At 41.4% G+C, this 14,528-nt stretch overlaps 1 protein-coding gene across 1 annotated transcript in view; it reads right to left on the bottom strand.

Moving 5' to 3' along the window:
• The window catches only part of mmp11a (matrix metallopeptidase 11a), a 40,022-nt gene extending 37,404 nt beyond the window's left edge, over window positions 1-2,618 (bottom strand). Inside the window, exon 1 of the mRNA XM_041998918.1 lies at window positions 2,372-2,618. Coding sequence (XP_041854852.1) covers window positions 2,372-2,476 — 105 coding nt within the window. The 5' untranslated portion in view covers window positions 2,477-2,618. The remainder of the gene's footprint in view (window positions 1-2,371) is intronic.
• Window positions 2,619-14,528: the final 11,910 nt, after the last annotated feature.

Below are 14,528 nucleotides of genomic sequence, written 5' to 3'. Positions count from 1 at the left end.
TAACTACGGGGTTTTAGAAGAAAATGTGCTACCTGGTGTAAGAAAACTTTGGGTTCTACACAAATCAAGGGAGGGAAAAGAATCCTGCAAATGTTCAAGAGCCTGAACAAACTGCGAAGGAAGAGTGGAAGAAAACAGCATCTGAGATGTGCAAGAAGCTTTTAGATTTGGAGCGAACCAATGCTGCTGAAGGGTGGGATTTACAGTTTCTTGGTTTTGCTCTTCGTAGGAACTTTGCTGTAAACTGATCCCACCCCACGGCTGCATGTTATTGGCTCATTGGTTTCAGGAATCTTAAATGATTTCCAGCTCTAACTCCTAAAAATAAGACAGATAAAGTCTTCTTCAACAACAACATTCTTCTCTGTCATTATTTATGCATGTTCCCTGCTTGTTGGGATGTTCTTTGTACCTGTAAACAGGACATTCTTGTGCAGAAGCACAGAAGGTAAACAAGTCCCTCTGTGTAAACACAGGTTAAGTGTTTGTCATGTTTACACCACAAAATAACAGCTGATTAATAACCGCAACAAATATCAAAGCAGAAAATAGAAAAATGAAACTGATGACACGACAGAAGCGTGATGTGACGTTCACCAACGAGCCGGCTGTAGTGAACGAGAAGGGTAGAGCTGAATCTTCAGAGGGGGCGGGGCTTTATTTTGATGGGTGCACCAGCCAACCAATCACGGTGGGGGGGGAAGTGATACAAAGTGACAGAGATGAAATTAAAAGTTATATAATGTTAAAAAAAAAAAATGAATTAACATCACAATTCCCCTCTGACATAAAGAATTTGTGATTTGGCTCCTATTTATAGAATTACTTTGTTATGGTTCTGAGTTCAGATGTTCTTTCAAATGTTTGATTAAAATATTAAATAGTAACAGTTTTTTAACAAAAAATAAATTAATAAAAATAAGGCTTTGATAAAAAACAAACAAACAAACAAACAAACAAAGAAACAAACAAACAAAACATTAGCTTACTAATATACAAACCATTCCTAACTGCTTAATTCGGCTGAAACAGCCGCTCTGGGTGATACTGAATGAAAAGCTGTTGGGTAGCCAAACCAAAAGAGACAAATCTTTAAAAAAATCTGCAGCAACTCGGACCTCTTGAGCCAGCATCCTGCAGCTTTTAGCCATTTTCCTGCTGCAACACAACAGACTCAAATAAATGGGCCATTAAGAGGCTTGAACTTGACAGCGAGCAGGTGGAGATCTTTTTCCTTTGAATCAGGTGCGTTGCAGCAGGGAAACCTCTAAAAGCTGCTGGACCCTGAACCAAGAGGCATCCCTGCTTCAGCTCTGCATGCAGCGGGGTGAGGGGGAGGTGGAGATGAGCGGGGAAGACATGAGCTACTCAAATACAACGATGACGAGGAAAAAGTGAAGAAATGAGCAAAACCTGAATTAAAAAAAAAACTACATTATTTCCTCCCTCAGGAAAGAAATTAAGTCTTTTTCCATCTCATTTCATGTGATTTCAGTGATGCTGGAGACAACAAGCTGAGCGCAGAGTGTCAAATAAAAATAACTTCATTTTTTTACATAATTTTTTACCAACATACAAATCTTTAAAAAGAGTGGACCTTCCCATCAGTGCGCTCGTGCGGCTCCATATTTGAGGACCCCTCGTTTTTATGGTGTTGTTGACAAAATGCCGTTAAAAGCTGTTATTACCGCTTCCTGCCCTGCAGACCCTGCAGCCCTTCCTCCTTCTTCTTCTTGCTTTTCTTTACTCTTTCCTCACCAGAGGTCAGGTCTGGCGGCAACAACCAAAACACTCCGCTGTCAGGCTAACCGACGTGCGTGCGCAGGGCGCGCGACGTCAGGAGCCGACAAAAAATCAAATTAAAGAAGAAGAAGAAAAGAGAAAAAAGAAATAGTGATTATAGTTATTTCTGCAACGTAAGAGCAGCTCTCGCGCTGATTACAGTGACCGGTCACATGAGCCGAAAATAACCATTTTCTTAATTACAACATCAGCGTCATTTGGCCCTGATGAAAGGACGTGCACGAGCGAGGCGCGTGTACCTGCAGAGATGCGGGGATATAGCCCACCTGGAACTTTGACTCCTTTCCTTAATTTTGAAGTAAAAACAAAAGCTTCAGGTTTTACAGATTTATAAAACAAACAAACAAACAAACAGAACAAACAAACAAACAAACAAACAAACAAACAAACAAACAAACAAACAAACAAACAAACAAACAGAACAACAACACGCGCCGGATTCTTCACATAACGCTAAAAAAAGGGCAACAGTTTTACAGATGATATAACTTCTGCAAACTTCAGAACTTTTTCTGAACTCTTCTGAACTTTTGCGTGACGTTACCGGGAGAAAAAGGCTGGAACTCACCGGTGCCGCTTTGTACCTGCTGGGTGCGCGCGCTGGAAGACAAAGCGTGCTGGGGAAACATTGCAGCGCAAACACGCAGCAGCACACGACCAGAGAAGTCCGCATCCTCTCCGCCGTCGACAGCCGTGATGGTGCACGAGCAGGCAGGATTCTTGGCGCAGCCGTGTGCGGTGTGCAGTGCCGGGCGGAGTCGACACGACTCCGGGATCTGGGGCGACTTCCCTTTAAATAGACTCTGATTTCTTTGTTCCCCTCAGTTTTTTTTCTCCTCATACATTTTTCCGGCTCCGGGCTGATAATACCACCCGCTACCATGTGACTTTAACCCTTTCACTGCTCTGCCCGTCTACTCAAAACAGATGCTCGTAGCTCTGAGTTTCTCACCCACCTGTTGTTTTGTGTTTGCCAGAAGCCAGAAGTCCACCGAGAGGTTTTCTGGGACATAAACAGAACTGCATGAAGCACAAAAAATAAAACCTGACACAATCCAGCCCCATCACTGGATTATCCCACTGGTTTTACACCAAGAACAATAATAATAATTAAAAAAACTAAACTAAGGAAGTGTATTTATAGTAAGAACATTGATGTTTGGTGGGTCATACACTTTTATATCAGGACAAATCCGACTGTTTTGCCCATATCTGACTTTGTAATGGCAGTCTGAACAAAAGGTATTTTTTTCTAATCCACTTTGATATGTGGCATCCAGTATTCCCCATCTTTTACAAAGCAACGTCAGTTTGCACAGTCATGTCGCATTTCACATGACTTTTATGCCTGAAGTGACCTTCAGGTCCTTTCACAGCCACAAGTTCTGAACAACCTGAAATTTCTGAACCTGAAAGTGAATTTTGAACTAGTGCCTCAGTTTATCATTTACATATAATTTCCACATCGTCATCCAAAGTTACAAAATATAAAACAGAACAGAATGAAGTGAAAAATTCAGTATTTCACATGATGAGAGTAACTTTTCCAGATCTAGACGTTCTAGAGGCGTGTACATTTCCACATGTGTGTAGTAATCCTGACCACCTGAACTGACTCACATAGAAACTGAAGTCACATGTAAGGCAGAAATATATCACCCTGCCTTCTACATGTTTATATACATAAAAAAGCAACCTCATGTGGGAAAGTTAGCACTTATAGCTACTTTAATAATAATAATAATAAAAGCAATAATAAAAAAAATCAGTTAATGTCTGCTTTACCATTTACATATTTACATCTGGCTCTGGCAGGCTGGTTTTCTAGGAGCATTGTTACAACAAAGAAATAATCCACAAAACACTCATTTCCTTACTTTTTATCTTTCACTAAATGAGACACACTACACCGCTTGTATGTTAAAAAACAAACAAAAACAAAAACTACAAACAAACTCACACAAAACACTAAAACAAAGCCCTGAGGCGCTCCCATTGGTTAAACTCTGTAGTCCAAAAAAAAAAAAAAAAAAAAAAGAAAAAGAAAAATTAATTTCGAAATACTGTTTATTACTGGTGTGATATGTCAAAAGTTTCCACCAGGGGGCAGAAAATAAGTCTCAGATTGTGTACAACAGGGTTTTGGGCAAAGTTTTTACAATGCAGTGATGCAAAAGGTCTGTATGTAATGACTATAATACATACAGCATTAAAGGGTTAAATATAGATTTAGTATCAGTCACCTGAACACAGTGATGTCAGCTGTTTAAATATCTACCACCAGCATCATTTTCTACGCTTCATCTGCTGTAGAAACTTCATTTCCAAAGACTCATTTCGCTCCATGATAATGTTATTATTTCATAATGCAAACAGGAAAGTGAAGCAGTGATTTATAGAAACATGCAAACATGGATGGGAATAAATGAGAGTTCATGTGTCAGGAGAAGGACTAACTACACTCACCACTGACGACGAGAGGGAAAGTCAATATTTGGAATGAGCAATTTTATTCTTTAACACAAAACAAACCCCTTTAGACAAGTTTCCATCACCGACTGTCACTCAGTCCTGATTTTCTTTTGTTTCGTTGTTCTTCTAGAAAGAGAGGGATCATCCAACTTGTCAGGAACAGAGTTCAAAAGCCAATCTAGTATCCATGATGGGAGGGAGGCGCATTCTGGATACGCACATTAATACTGAACAATGCGCCCTTTTCATGTGCATGTCTGGTTTATTTTTGCAGCTGCAAAAACCCTCCATCCCTTTGTGCAGGAAAAGCTCTGTGAGTCACTTTGAGAGACTTCTATAAGTACAGCCACTAACAAGAGTGACGAATTTAGCAGCGCTTTTCTGTGTAATGGCTCTCAGGTTTCTGAAGGCTATTTTAACACAAATAAAGGCTCCAATAAAATGTGACTGCATGACAAGGAACTGCAAGCTCTGCACCACATCAGGTCTCTTATCTTCCCAGTGTGATGAAAGAGATAAAAGAAAAAGCTCTATAAGAAAGTGACACTAATAATTTCTGGGCAGGAGACTGTAATTAATGCTCGGGGAACGTGCAGTTAAAGGTTTCCTGCTCAGTGCAGAAAGAAATCTGCTTCAGCAAAGAGAGATTTAACCTTTTTAACATCTAAAATAGCAAACTAATAAATGACAGAAGAAATATTTGTGAAGTTCATGCTAACCTGTCGTAAACCTTACAGATGCAACTCGAGGAAAGTTAAACCTGAAGACCTTAACCCACGAAACGGAGGGCAAGAACTTCCTAGATCTTCTCACATAGAAAAGTAGCACCTGAACACACCACAAGGACGACAGTCAGCCATCAGCTGGAGGCACGATTCATACCTGCACAACACGACAAACCCAAATGAAGTTGGTACATTGTATGAAATTTAAAAAACAGAATAATAAGGATTTCCAAATCCCTTTCAAACTTTAATCACTTTGATCCAAACATTTTCAACAGGAGGGAGGTCTGGACGCAGGCAGGTCAGTCTAGTGCTCATGGTAGTCTTGCTGAAATAAGCAGGACATTCCCGGAAAAGACGTCAACTGGATGGTAGCAGATGCTGCTAAAACCTGATTATACATTTCAGGCTAGGTGGAGCCTTCACGCGTGTGCATGCGCAGTAACACGCAGACCTCATGTCATCACAGATGCTGGCTTTAAACTTTGTGCTGAAAACAGTCTGGATGGTCGTTTTGTCTTTAGCCCGGAGGACACGGCGACCATGAGTTCCAAAAAGACCACATCAGACCACAGCAAACACATATAAATATGTATATATATATATATATATATATAGTATATATATATCTGTGTGTGTGTGTGTATAAAAAGTTGAGACAAACTGAGAGGGATTATAAAAGCAGTGACATGATCGTCTCTTGGTTCCAGGTCTGAAGATGATGATGGACTTTTTATGTCAGGGTAAGTAAAACATAAAAGTGTGTTAAAAGAATCCGAACAAGTAAAAAAGATGGAGTACCGTCTCCGCTTCAGACTTTAACACCAGAGTTATTCATTTAGAGACATTCTTTAATTGGGAAAGTCATTTTCAGGTCAGCTGATTGGATGTCAACATTTGTCAGCTGGACTGGACAGAAGGACCCGAGCAGCCAGTTTGTTGCCTGATTTTTATTACTTATATCTGAGTTTTAAAATGTAGAAAGAAAAGAGTTTTCTTGATCTCCAGCAGATCTGCTGTTTGATTTACTCTGAACTTCATAAAGTCTTTATTGTCTGAAGTTCTCGGAGAGGAAACTGCCGTAGTCTCTGAAGTAACCTGCTTCGCTCGGGCTATTGTCATCACTTGAAGAATGAGTAAGTCATCTCATTTTCCCTTACAGATGGTCCCAATGCATTTTTCTCCAAGGAATTTGTTTTGCAAGAGGTGGCAGTGGTCCAACACATGACAGCAGCTCTTAATCAGGAAATAAAAAGGTTTGAAGCCACTGCCAAGACCAATAAATTTACAGGAGTCTGCCTGAGTGACACTGGGGGAAAAAATGTTGGAGTTTCCCTAAAAATGCTGATTAAGCAGAAGGAGAAGGTGTTTGATAAACAAGACTGAAAAACCTGAAACTTCAACATCAGAGACTCAGTGCTGAACCAAAACATTCATTTGGATTCCTTATCACGTTTATGATTTGTTCACTTTTGTTTTTGTTCAGCTCTCACTCAGACATCTTCCAGCTTCAACAACAGCTAGTGTGTGTGTGTGTGTGTGTGTGTGTGCGCAAATTTTAGACTGTTTCAGATGCTTTTGTTGTCATTTATTACATTTTTTATTTTTTATCTATTTCTTTTTCTAAATTGTCCTGTCCAGCATGGTGGCGGCAGAATGATGGTCAGGCTGCTGTGTTTGCTTTGCCAAGAGGAGCTTTATGGGTATAAGGCTCCTCTTGATAATCTAATCTATATATTTATTTATTTTGAATTATGAAATTTTGTAATCTTGCTGGACCTAAGCGGAGGGGACAGAAAAAAATAAGAAGAATGAAGTTAAAAAGAAAGTAGAAAAAAGGAGTGTTTTCTCTGGGTCTGCAATAGCGTCCTGCCCCAAGTGGAGGAGTTCACGTATCTCAGGGTCTTGTTCACGAGTGAGGGAAGGATGGAGCGGGAGATGGACAGGCGGATCGATGCGGCGTCCGCAGTGATGTGAACTCTGCATCGGTCTGTCGTGGTGAAGAAGGAGCTGAGCCAAAAGGCAAAGCTCTCGATTTACCGGTCGATCTACGTTCCTACCCTCACCTATGGTCACGAGCTGTGGGTAGTGACCGAAAGAACAAGATCGCGAATACAAGCGGCCGAAATGAGTTTTCTCCGCAGGGTGGCCGGGCTCTTCCTTAGAGATGGGGTGAGAAGCTCAATGATCAGGGAGGGGCTCAGAGTAGAGCACCTCCACATCGAGAGGAGCCAGATGAGGTGACTCGGGCATCTGGTCAGGATGCCTCCTGGATGCCTCCCTGAGGTGTTCTGGGCACGTCCCACCAGGAGGAAGCCTTGGGGAAGACCCAGGACACAATGGTAGGTGGGACTACATCTCTCAGCTGACTTGGGAAGCCTTGTCTCCCAGGACGACCTGGTGAATGTGGCCAGGAAGGAGGAAGTCTGGGCTTCCTTCCTTAGGCAGCGACCTAAGGTGACCTGACCACAGATAAGTTGTAGAAGATGGATGGTGGGTGGCTGGCTGGCTGGCTGGCTGGCTGGCTGGCTGGATGGATGAATGGATGGATGGATGGATGGATGGATGGATGGATGGATGGATGGATGGATGGATGGATGGATGGATGGATGGACGCTATTACAACTACAACCAAACCAGAAACACACACACAAAAAAAAATAAACCAAAGTATCTCTTAGTGTATAAATCCACTGGACAGCTCAGTGACTGTGTAAGCATGCAGAGGATGAGGAAGAGGAGTGAGCAGAGATGAGTGTGATTGTACAAATGTAACCACGCCTCTACAGAGGCTAGAGGCAGATTAAGGCGGTTCAGAGACCCGGGCCATCAGCAGCAACCCCGGAGCACGAACCCAAGCCCCCCCACCATGAAGACCACCACGGACCTACCCAGAGGGTGTCAGAGGAAGGCCCCAGCCAGAGCCCCCCAAGGTCATGGGGCACTGGCCATCCAGGGCAGCTTGAGTGCAGAGGCCCAAGAGCCCAGAAGTGCCTCTGCCAAGGCAGAGGGCCTGCAACATGGCCCCCACAGACGACCACCCAGCATGGGCCAGAACCCACCACAATGTTCACATGCATGTAGTATTCCTGACCACCTGAACTGACTCACCTCATCATACAAGCTGAAGTCACATTTATTTGGAAAGAACAATACGATACGATATATGACACGCTATATGATACAATATATGACACGATACGATACGATACAATACACCTTTATTGGGACACACGTCTGAAATTTGTTTTTTCGTCACGTCATCAAGATGTTTACACAGAACACAACTTAAATGGTTCACAAGTGAAATTTACTCACATATTCACAGTATATCATGGAATACACACACACTGGGTTCCTCAAAGTTCTAAGTTTAGTTTTAAAATTCACTGATGTATTAAAGAGCTTTTCAGTCTTTCTTTATTGAACTTTGGAAGCCGGTATCTTCTTCTAGATGGTCAGTGCTCATATTCTGTGTTTAGAACATGATTTGGATCAGATGTTATTTTCTTGGCTGGTCTCAGCATATTTGTCTGATGAGATGTTTCATAGAGTGCGTGCATAGTTTTCCTATGATCTTGGAGCATTTTTTGTTGTTGTTGTTGTTTTAGTTTTGATCTTTCTGCTACAAGTAAACGTTTGTACCAGGTAGAATTACAGTACTGTAGGACGGACATGACAGCATGTATAAAACAACAGAAGAACTTGCTTAATGCCCCCAAAGACCAAAGGTGTCGGAGGAAATAGATCCTTTCCTTTGTGTTTTTACAGATCATTTCAATGTGACCCTTCCAAGACAATAGCTGGTCAAACATGACCCCGAGGTATTTAAAGAATGGTACCTGCTTGATGTTTTCATTGAATGGCAGCTGAAATATATTGGCACTCAGATTTTGACCCAAATACGATGTCTTGGCAGTGTTTATTTTGGAGAGCTTTGTCAGCAACTTTATTCACACCTTGCTGGTGCAGCGCATGTCAGAGCAACAGGATGGAAGTCCTTCAGTAAAACTTTCCGTATTACAGGTAGTGTGTTCTGATCTACTGAGGACTGAAAGCTGCCACGCTGGAGCCAACTCATTTTCAGAGGAAAGCTGCAGCAACCATCGGGTCTGGGTCTAGAATTTGTGGGTTTGAAGGATTTCCTGACATCGTCCTCACTGATGATGCGCCCGTCTGTGACAGTAGGTTTTATGTTCTGGAGAATCTCTGTGCACCTATCAGGGTTAAAAAATGTTCAAATCTAGCATAGAAAACGTTTAAGTCTTTGGAAAACTGTCAAACATATTTAATTCGCTGTATTTTTGTATTTTCTTCATGGTGTCCCGAACTTTGTTTGGACTGCATATGTTTAAGCCTTCCTCTAGTTCTCATCTGTGTTTCGATTTTGTTTGCTTCAGTTTAGTTTTCAGCTGTTTTTCAGTGTCTTTTAGTGTTTCTATGTTTTTATATTTGAAGTTTTTGTTCTTTATGTTAATTACTTAATTAGAAAAGATAGAGCAAGTTATCCATCTTCATTTTTCTTTCATCTCCTAGGGTGTCTCCGAATACCCCAAGAGGTATGTGCACCCCATTTGAGAAACACTGCCATAACTGAAGATGTTTATCTAGAGTACATAATCATCCTAGTCTGAGAGCTGCACCCAGTCCTTGTTGTCCCGCCTCTTTGTCCAGATAAAATCAGGCCATGGGTCTTTCCAGATGGAAGCTTTTGTGGTTAACATCTGGTCCTGATGCAGCAGCTGTGTGTACATTTTGTATGAGAGCTGTTTATCACATGCTGAGATTATCTTGATGGAGTTTTACCTCCTTTTATAAAAATGCAAAAACCAAAGAAAAGAAAAGAAAAGGCATACAACAAAAGTGGTCAGGATGACATTCCAGGAGTTAACTCTGAGCTGCTGTTCAATGGGGGTTGTTTGTTGCAAAGGTTTGACATGAGTAACCGTCACCGTATCTGCTCGTACACACAAATATACATGCTATTGGTATGTCTCTGGATGGATTTGAAGATTATAAAAATAATGTAGGAAAAATAAGCAGCCGTCTGCCAATGTGGGACCACCATAAAAGATCATTTCCAGTCACCACTGAGGATTCCTGGACACTTTCTCCCAAACATTTTCTGCTCCAGTACTTCCTTTAAAAAGGTGTCAAGTGACTTTGAACGTGGCATGGTTGTTGGTTTGAGTATTTACAGGGATTTTCACACACAACCATCTCCAGGGTTTCCAGAGATGGTCTGAAGAAGAGAAAAATCCAGAGCAGCAGTTGTCTGGACCAGAATGTCTGGTTGATGTCAGAGGTCAGAGGAGAATGGACAGACTGGTTGGAGATGATAGAAAGACAACAGGAAGTCCAATAAGCACTGGTTCCTACCAAGATCTGCAGACCAGCATCTCTGAACACACAACATGTCCAGCCTGGAAGCAGATGGGCTACAGCAGCAGAAGACACACCGGGTGCCTCCTGCCAGCTAAGAACAGGAAACTGAGGCTACAATTCACACACACTCACCAACACTGGACAATAGAAGATGGAGAAACGTTGCTGGTCTCAGACCCAGTGTCCCTGTGGGACAGGTCTGCCCATTCACAGGGCTGAAGGGTTTTTAAAATTTTCTTGTGACGTAGATAACCTCTCTATTCCACAAAAAACACAACCTGGTTTTACCCTGTAGAGGGCGTTATGAGCCATTTTTAAAATAAATTCCTTTATTTATTACAAATTTGTATCAACAGTATAGTTGGTTTTCATCACAATTAAGTAATACTGTGATGTTTACAGTTAAAAAAAAAAAAATTAGGATGCACTACCTCTTTAACTCGCTTCGGTGCAGCAGTAGCAGACTGGTAACAACGGACAAGCGGTCCAATGGTAACGTGAAGAAAGGAACATGTGTCAGGTGTCACACGACAAGAATCAACCACTTCCAGCAGGTTGGATGATTCCAGCAAAGTGATGAGACCTAGCTAGGTAGTAACCATAGCAATCACAGGTGTGTGTCCCGTCTCCTCCTCTTCCTCTGGAGCATCGTCTGCAGCTGGATTAAACTCAGTCCGACTTGTCCTCACTAAGTGGAGAAAGTCACAGTTTTGTTCAGCATGTCTGGTTTTTATCTGCTTCCAGATGTTTCCTGATGTTTTACAGAGTTAAAGCTGCACTAAATGAACCAGGACCAGTTTGGTTGATCTGTAGTCACCTTTCTTTAAGACGAACTTGTGTAAACTTGTGCAGGTTAGCAGCTTACTGAGTGTTCCTCCACGGTTCCTCTGGCTGGGATGTGAAAGTTTGTTGAATACTAGATGGAAACATCTGTGTTGTTTTGTGTAAAATTTGATCTATTCAGGGAAAAGGGGGTCGAACCTGGTACTAAAAGGTGGATCTAAGAAAGTTCTTAATGCTCCACATCCATGCCTTCATTACATCTCGACTGGATTACTGTAATGCTCTTTATTTTGGGGTTATTTATTTGCACTGCCTCTAGCACCACCCGACAGCACCTTGGTCCACCTGGACTCACAGCAGTCTGACTACCACTTACTTATGACGTCTTTCTGGTTGATTCCTAGCTTGCGTTGTTTGTACTCTCAGAAGTAAGTCGCTTTGGAGAAAAGTGTCTGCTAAAAGACCGTAGAATAGAATAGAATAGAATAGAATAGAATAGAATAGAATAGAATAGAATATGGGAATAATTGAAAATGAACTATAGGATGTTTTCTAATGATATTAAAGAAAAAGTTCCTTAATACAACAACGTGGCTCAGCGATGTGTTTCTACCTCCTCTACGACACACAAGAACATTATATTCTATTATTGGAATTCGATTCCAAGTAAAACATCAGAAATAACCCATAGAAATTGTTTTAACTATCTGATAGCTGTTGTTGCGTTCCAGGGCGGTCTGGTGCTCAAATAAACTGTAAAGGGTAGCAGGTTTGATCTCTGATGTGTCCATCAACCTTTGTGTCCCAGAATCAAACACAGAGTCCTTGTGAGACAGTCTGGAGTGTAAATATCAGAAAATATGGCCTTTGTTTTATAGCAACATACAGCGGTAAAATTCTGAAACGTGATATGTTGGTCGGAGCCAAAACATCTAACAAATGATATCTTGGAGGTTGAATTTAGTCCTCAGATCAATTTCTCTACATCACAGAGAAACTCTACATTAGATCATGTCTCTTCTGTTTTTACCCAACCTCATATGAAAGTTTAGTAGATTTAGGGTTTAAATCAACCGCACTTCTCAAAACAAACGTCCACATGTGTCCGTTTAATGCAAACCAGACATGGCTGGAAGCAACCAGTCTCCTCTGATTGGCTGGGCGGAGAGCTATGAAACCCAGCCCTGGGTTGGGGGTGCAGAGGTGGTTATTAGTGGGTTTAAAGGCATTAACCCTCATTCTCTCCTGCGGCCATGAACCTGGATGACCCACAACAGGCCTCGTCACAACAAAGGGATCCATGAGTGAAGGCAGAAAGGAGGGAGACCAAAACACAGCCGGAAAATGGAGCTGCTGCCACTAATCTGGCTCTTTCCTTTAAGGATGTGTCACCTCTAACTCCACTGTGGTTAAATAATGTGTTCGCCTCTTTTTGAGTTCATGGCAGTTTCCTTTCATTTCTGAGATAAAAAGAAGTGATTTTGTGATTCTGTGTTTTGATCAGCAGAGTGGTCGACATCTGTGACTGATCCAGTTATAATCTGTATTTATCTGGAGATTTGTGGAATTACAACAAATAAAAAACATAAAGACAAATATATTTATTTGTTTTTTTTTCCTTAAGGTGACATTATATAGGGGAGAATAGTATGCTTTCAGGGAGTCATCCCATACGCTGTCAGAGACTAATAAATTAAGATAAAAAATACTTTTATATGACTTTGACTGTGTGTATAGAAAAAAAATATATTGCACTTTTTTAATAACTCATTTCTACTTGAGGAGGCCTATTTTTCTGCCTCCTGCCAAAATGAGTGAAGAATATCATCAGAACTACAAGGGTTGTACGTTTAATTCTGATCTCCAAAAAGCCAAAACAAAAAGTATCAGACGTGTTTTACTGTGTCAGAGTAAATTCACCTGGAACACAGTAGAAAACGGGAATGTAGTAATGAGTAAAGTAATCCTAGGAATGAGTGAAGTAATCCTAGGAATTAGTTAAGTAGTCCTAGGAAAGAGTAAAGTAGTCGAATGAGTAAAGTAGTAGTAGAAAGTCTTATTGGACTTCCTGTTGTCTTTCTATCGTCTCCAACCAGTCTGCCCATTCCTCTCTGACCTCTGACATCAACCAGACATTTTGGTCCAGCCAACTGCTACTCGCTGGATATTTTCTCTTCTTCAGACCATTCTCTGTAAAATCCCAGTAAATTCTCAGACCAGCAACCATACCACGTTCAAAACCACTTAAATCCCCTTTCTTCCTCATTCTGATGCTCAGTTCGAACTTCAGCATGTTGTTGTCACCACGTCTACATGACTACATGCTGCCATGTGATTGGCTGGTTAGATATTTGTGTTAACAAGTTAAAAGTGGGTGATACGTAGGTACCTATTTAGCTAGGTAGTTAGCTAGTTTAGCTAGCTACTTATCTGGATTTGCTAGCTATATAGCTGTGTCCGAATGTGCGCCCTACTACCTACGTAGTGCCCTATATAGTGGCCAAGCCATTTTGTAGGGGTGTCCAAATGTCCAGATAGAAAAAAGTAGGGCACTCAAAATTACCCACAATGCATCTTGAAAAGTAGTGAGCAGCAATGGTCACTAGACGGGTCAATATAGACCACAATTCATTGCGGGCAGCCGCTCAACATGGAGCAAGGAGGCAAAAAACATTTTTTATTGAATAGATGTGCAACAAAGAATAAAAAATACAACATAAGGAATAAAAATAAAAAATATTTACACAAAACTTTGGATTGGATTTGGAATGACACTTTGATGCACGTTGTGGTTGCCGTGGTGACGGCTGGTAGTCACGTGGTCTGCTGCGAGGAAAAAATAGGCAACTACGTGTCCGAATCGCCATCCAAATGAGTCACTATGTAGTGTGCTATGTTAGTGCAGCCCTATGTAGTAAACAAGGGGTTAGGGAGTAGGGTGGACATTCGGACACAGTGTATGTCTAACATGGATGTATAGATAGATGGATGGATGGATGGATGGATGGATGGATGGATGGATGGATAGATAGATAGATAGATAGATAGATAGATAGATAGATAGATAGATAGATAGATAGATAGATAGATAGATATAGTATACAGTATACACATTATAAATTAGTATGATCACATAACTGCAGACGCTCACAGACTGTTGAGCCAAAACATTGTGTTAGTACCTCATAAGAGCTCCAAGTCCTCCTGAAGTGAAATCTGGCATCCAGATGTACGTATTAATAAAGTTAGCTGAAAACCAGAGGCTCCAGGGATTAGATTTGTTTAAGCCCATCAGCCAACACCCCATCTCTGATGCTGGGTTTCCATAGTCACCTCTACTAACCACAACTCCCTAACAAG

Source organism: Melanotaenia boesemani, chromosome 11 (assembly GCF_017639745.1).
Source record: "Melanotaenia boesemani isolate fMelBoe1 chromosome 11, fMelBoe1.pri, whole genome shotgun sequence".
NCBI lineage: Eukaryota > Metazoa > Chordata > Actinopteri > Atheriniformes > Melanotaeniidae > Melanotaenia > Melanotaenia boesemani.
This window is presented reverse-complemented; position numbering and strand designations above follow the sequence as displayed.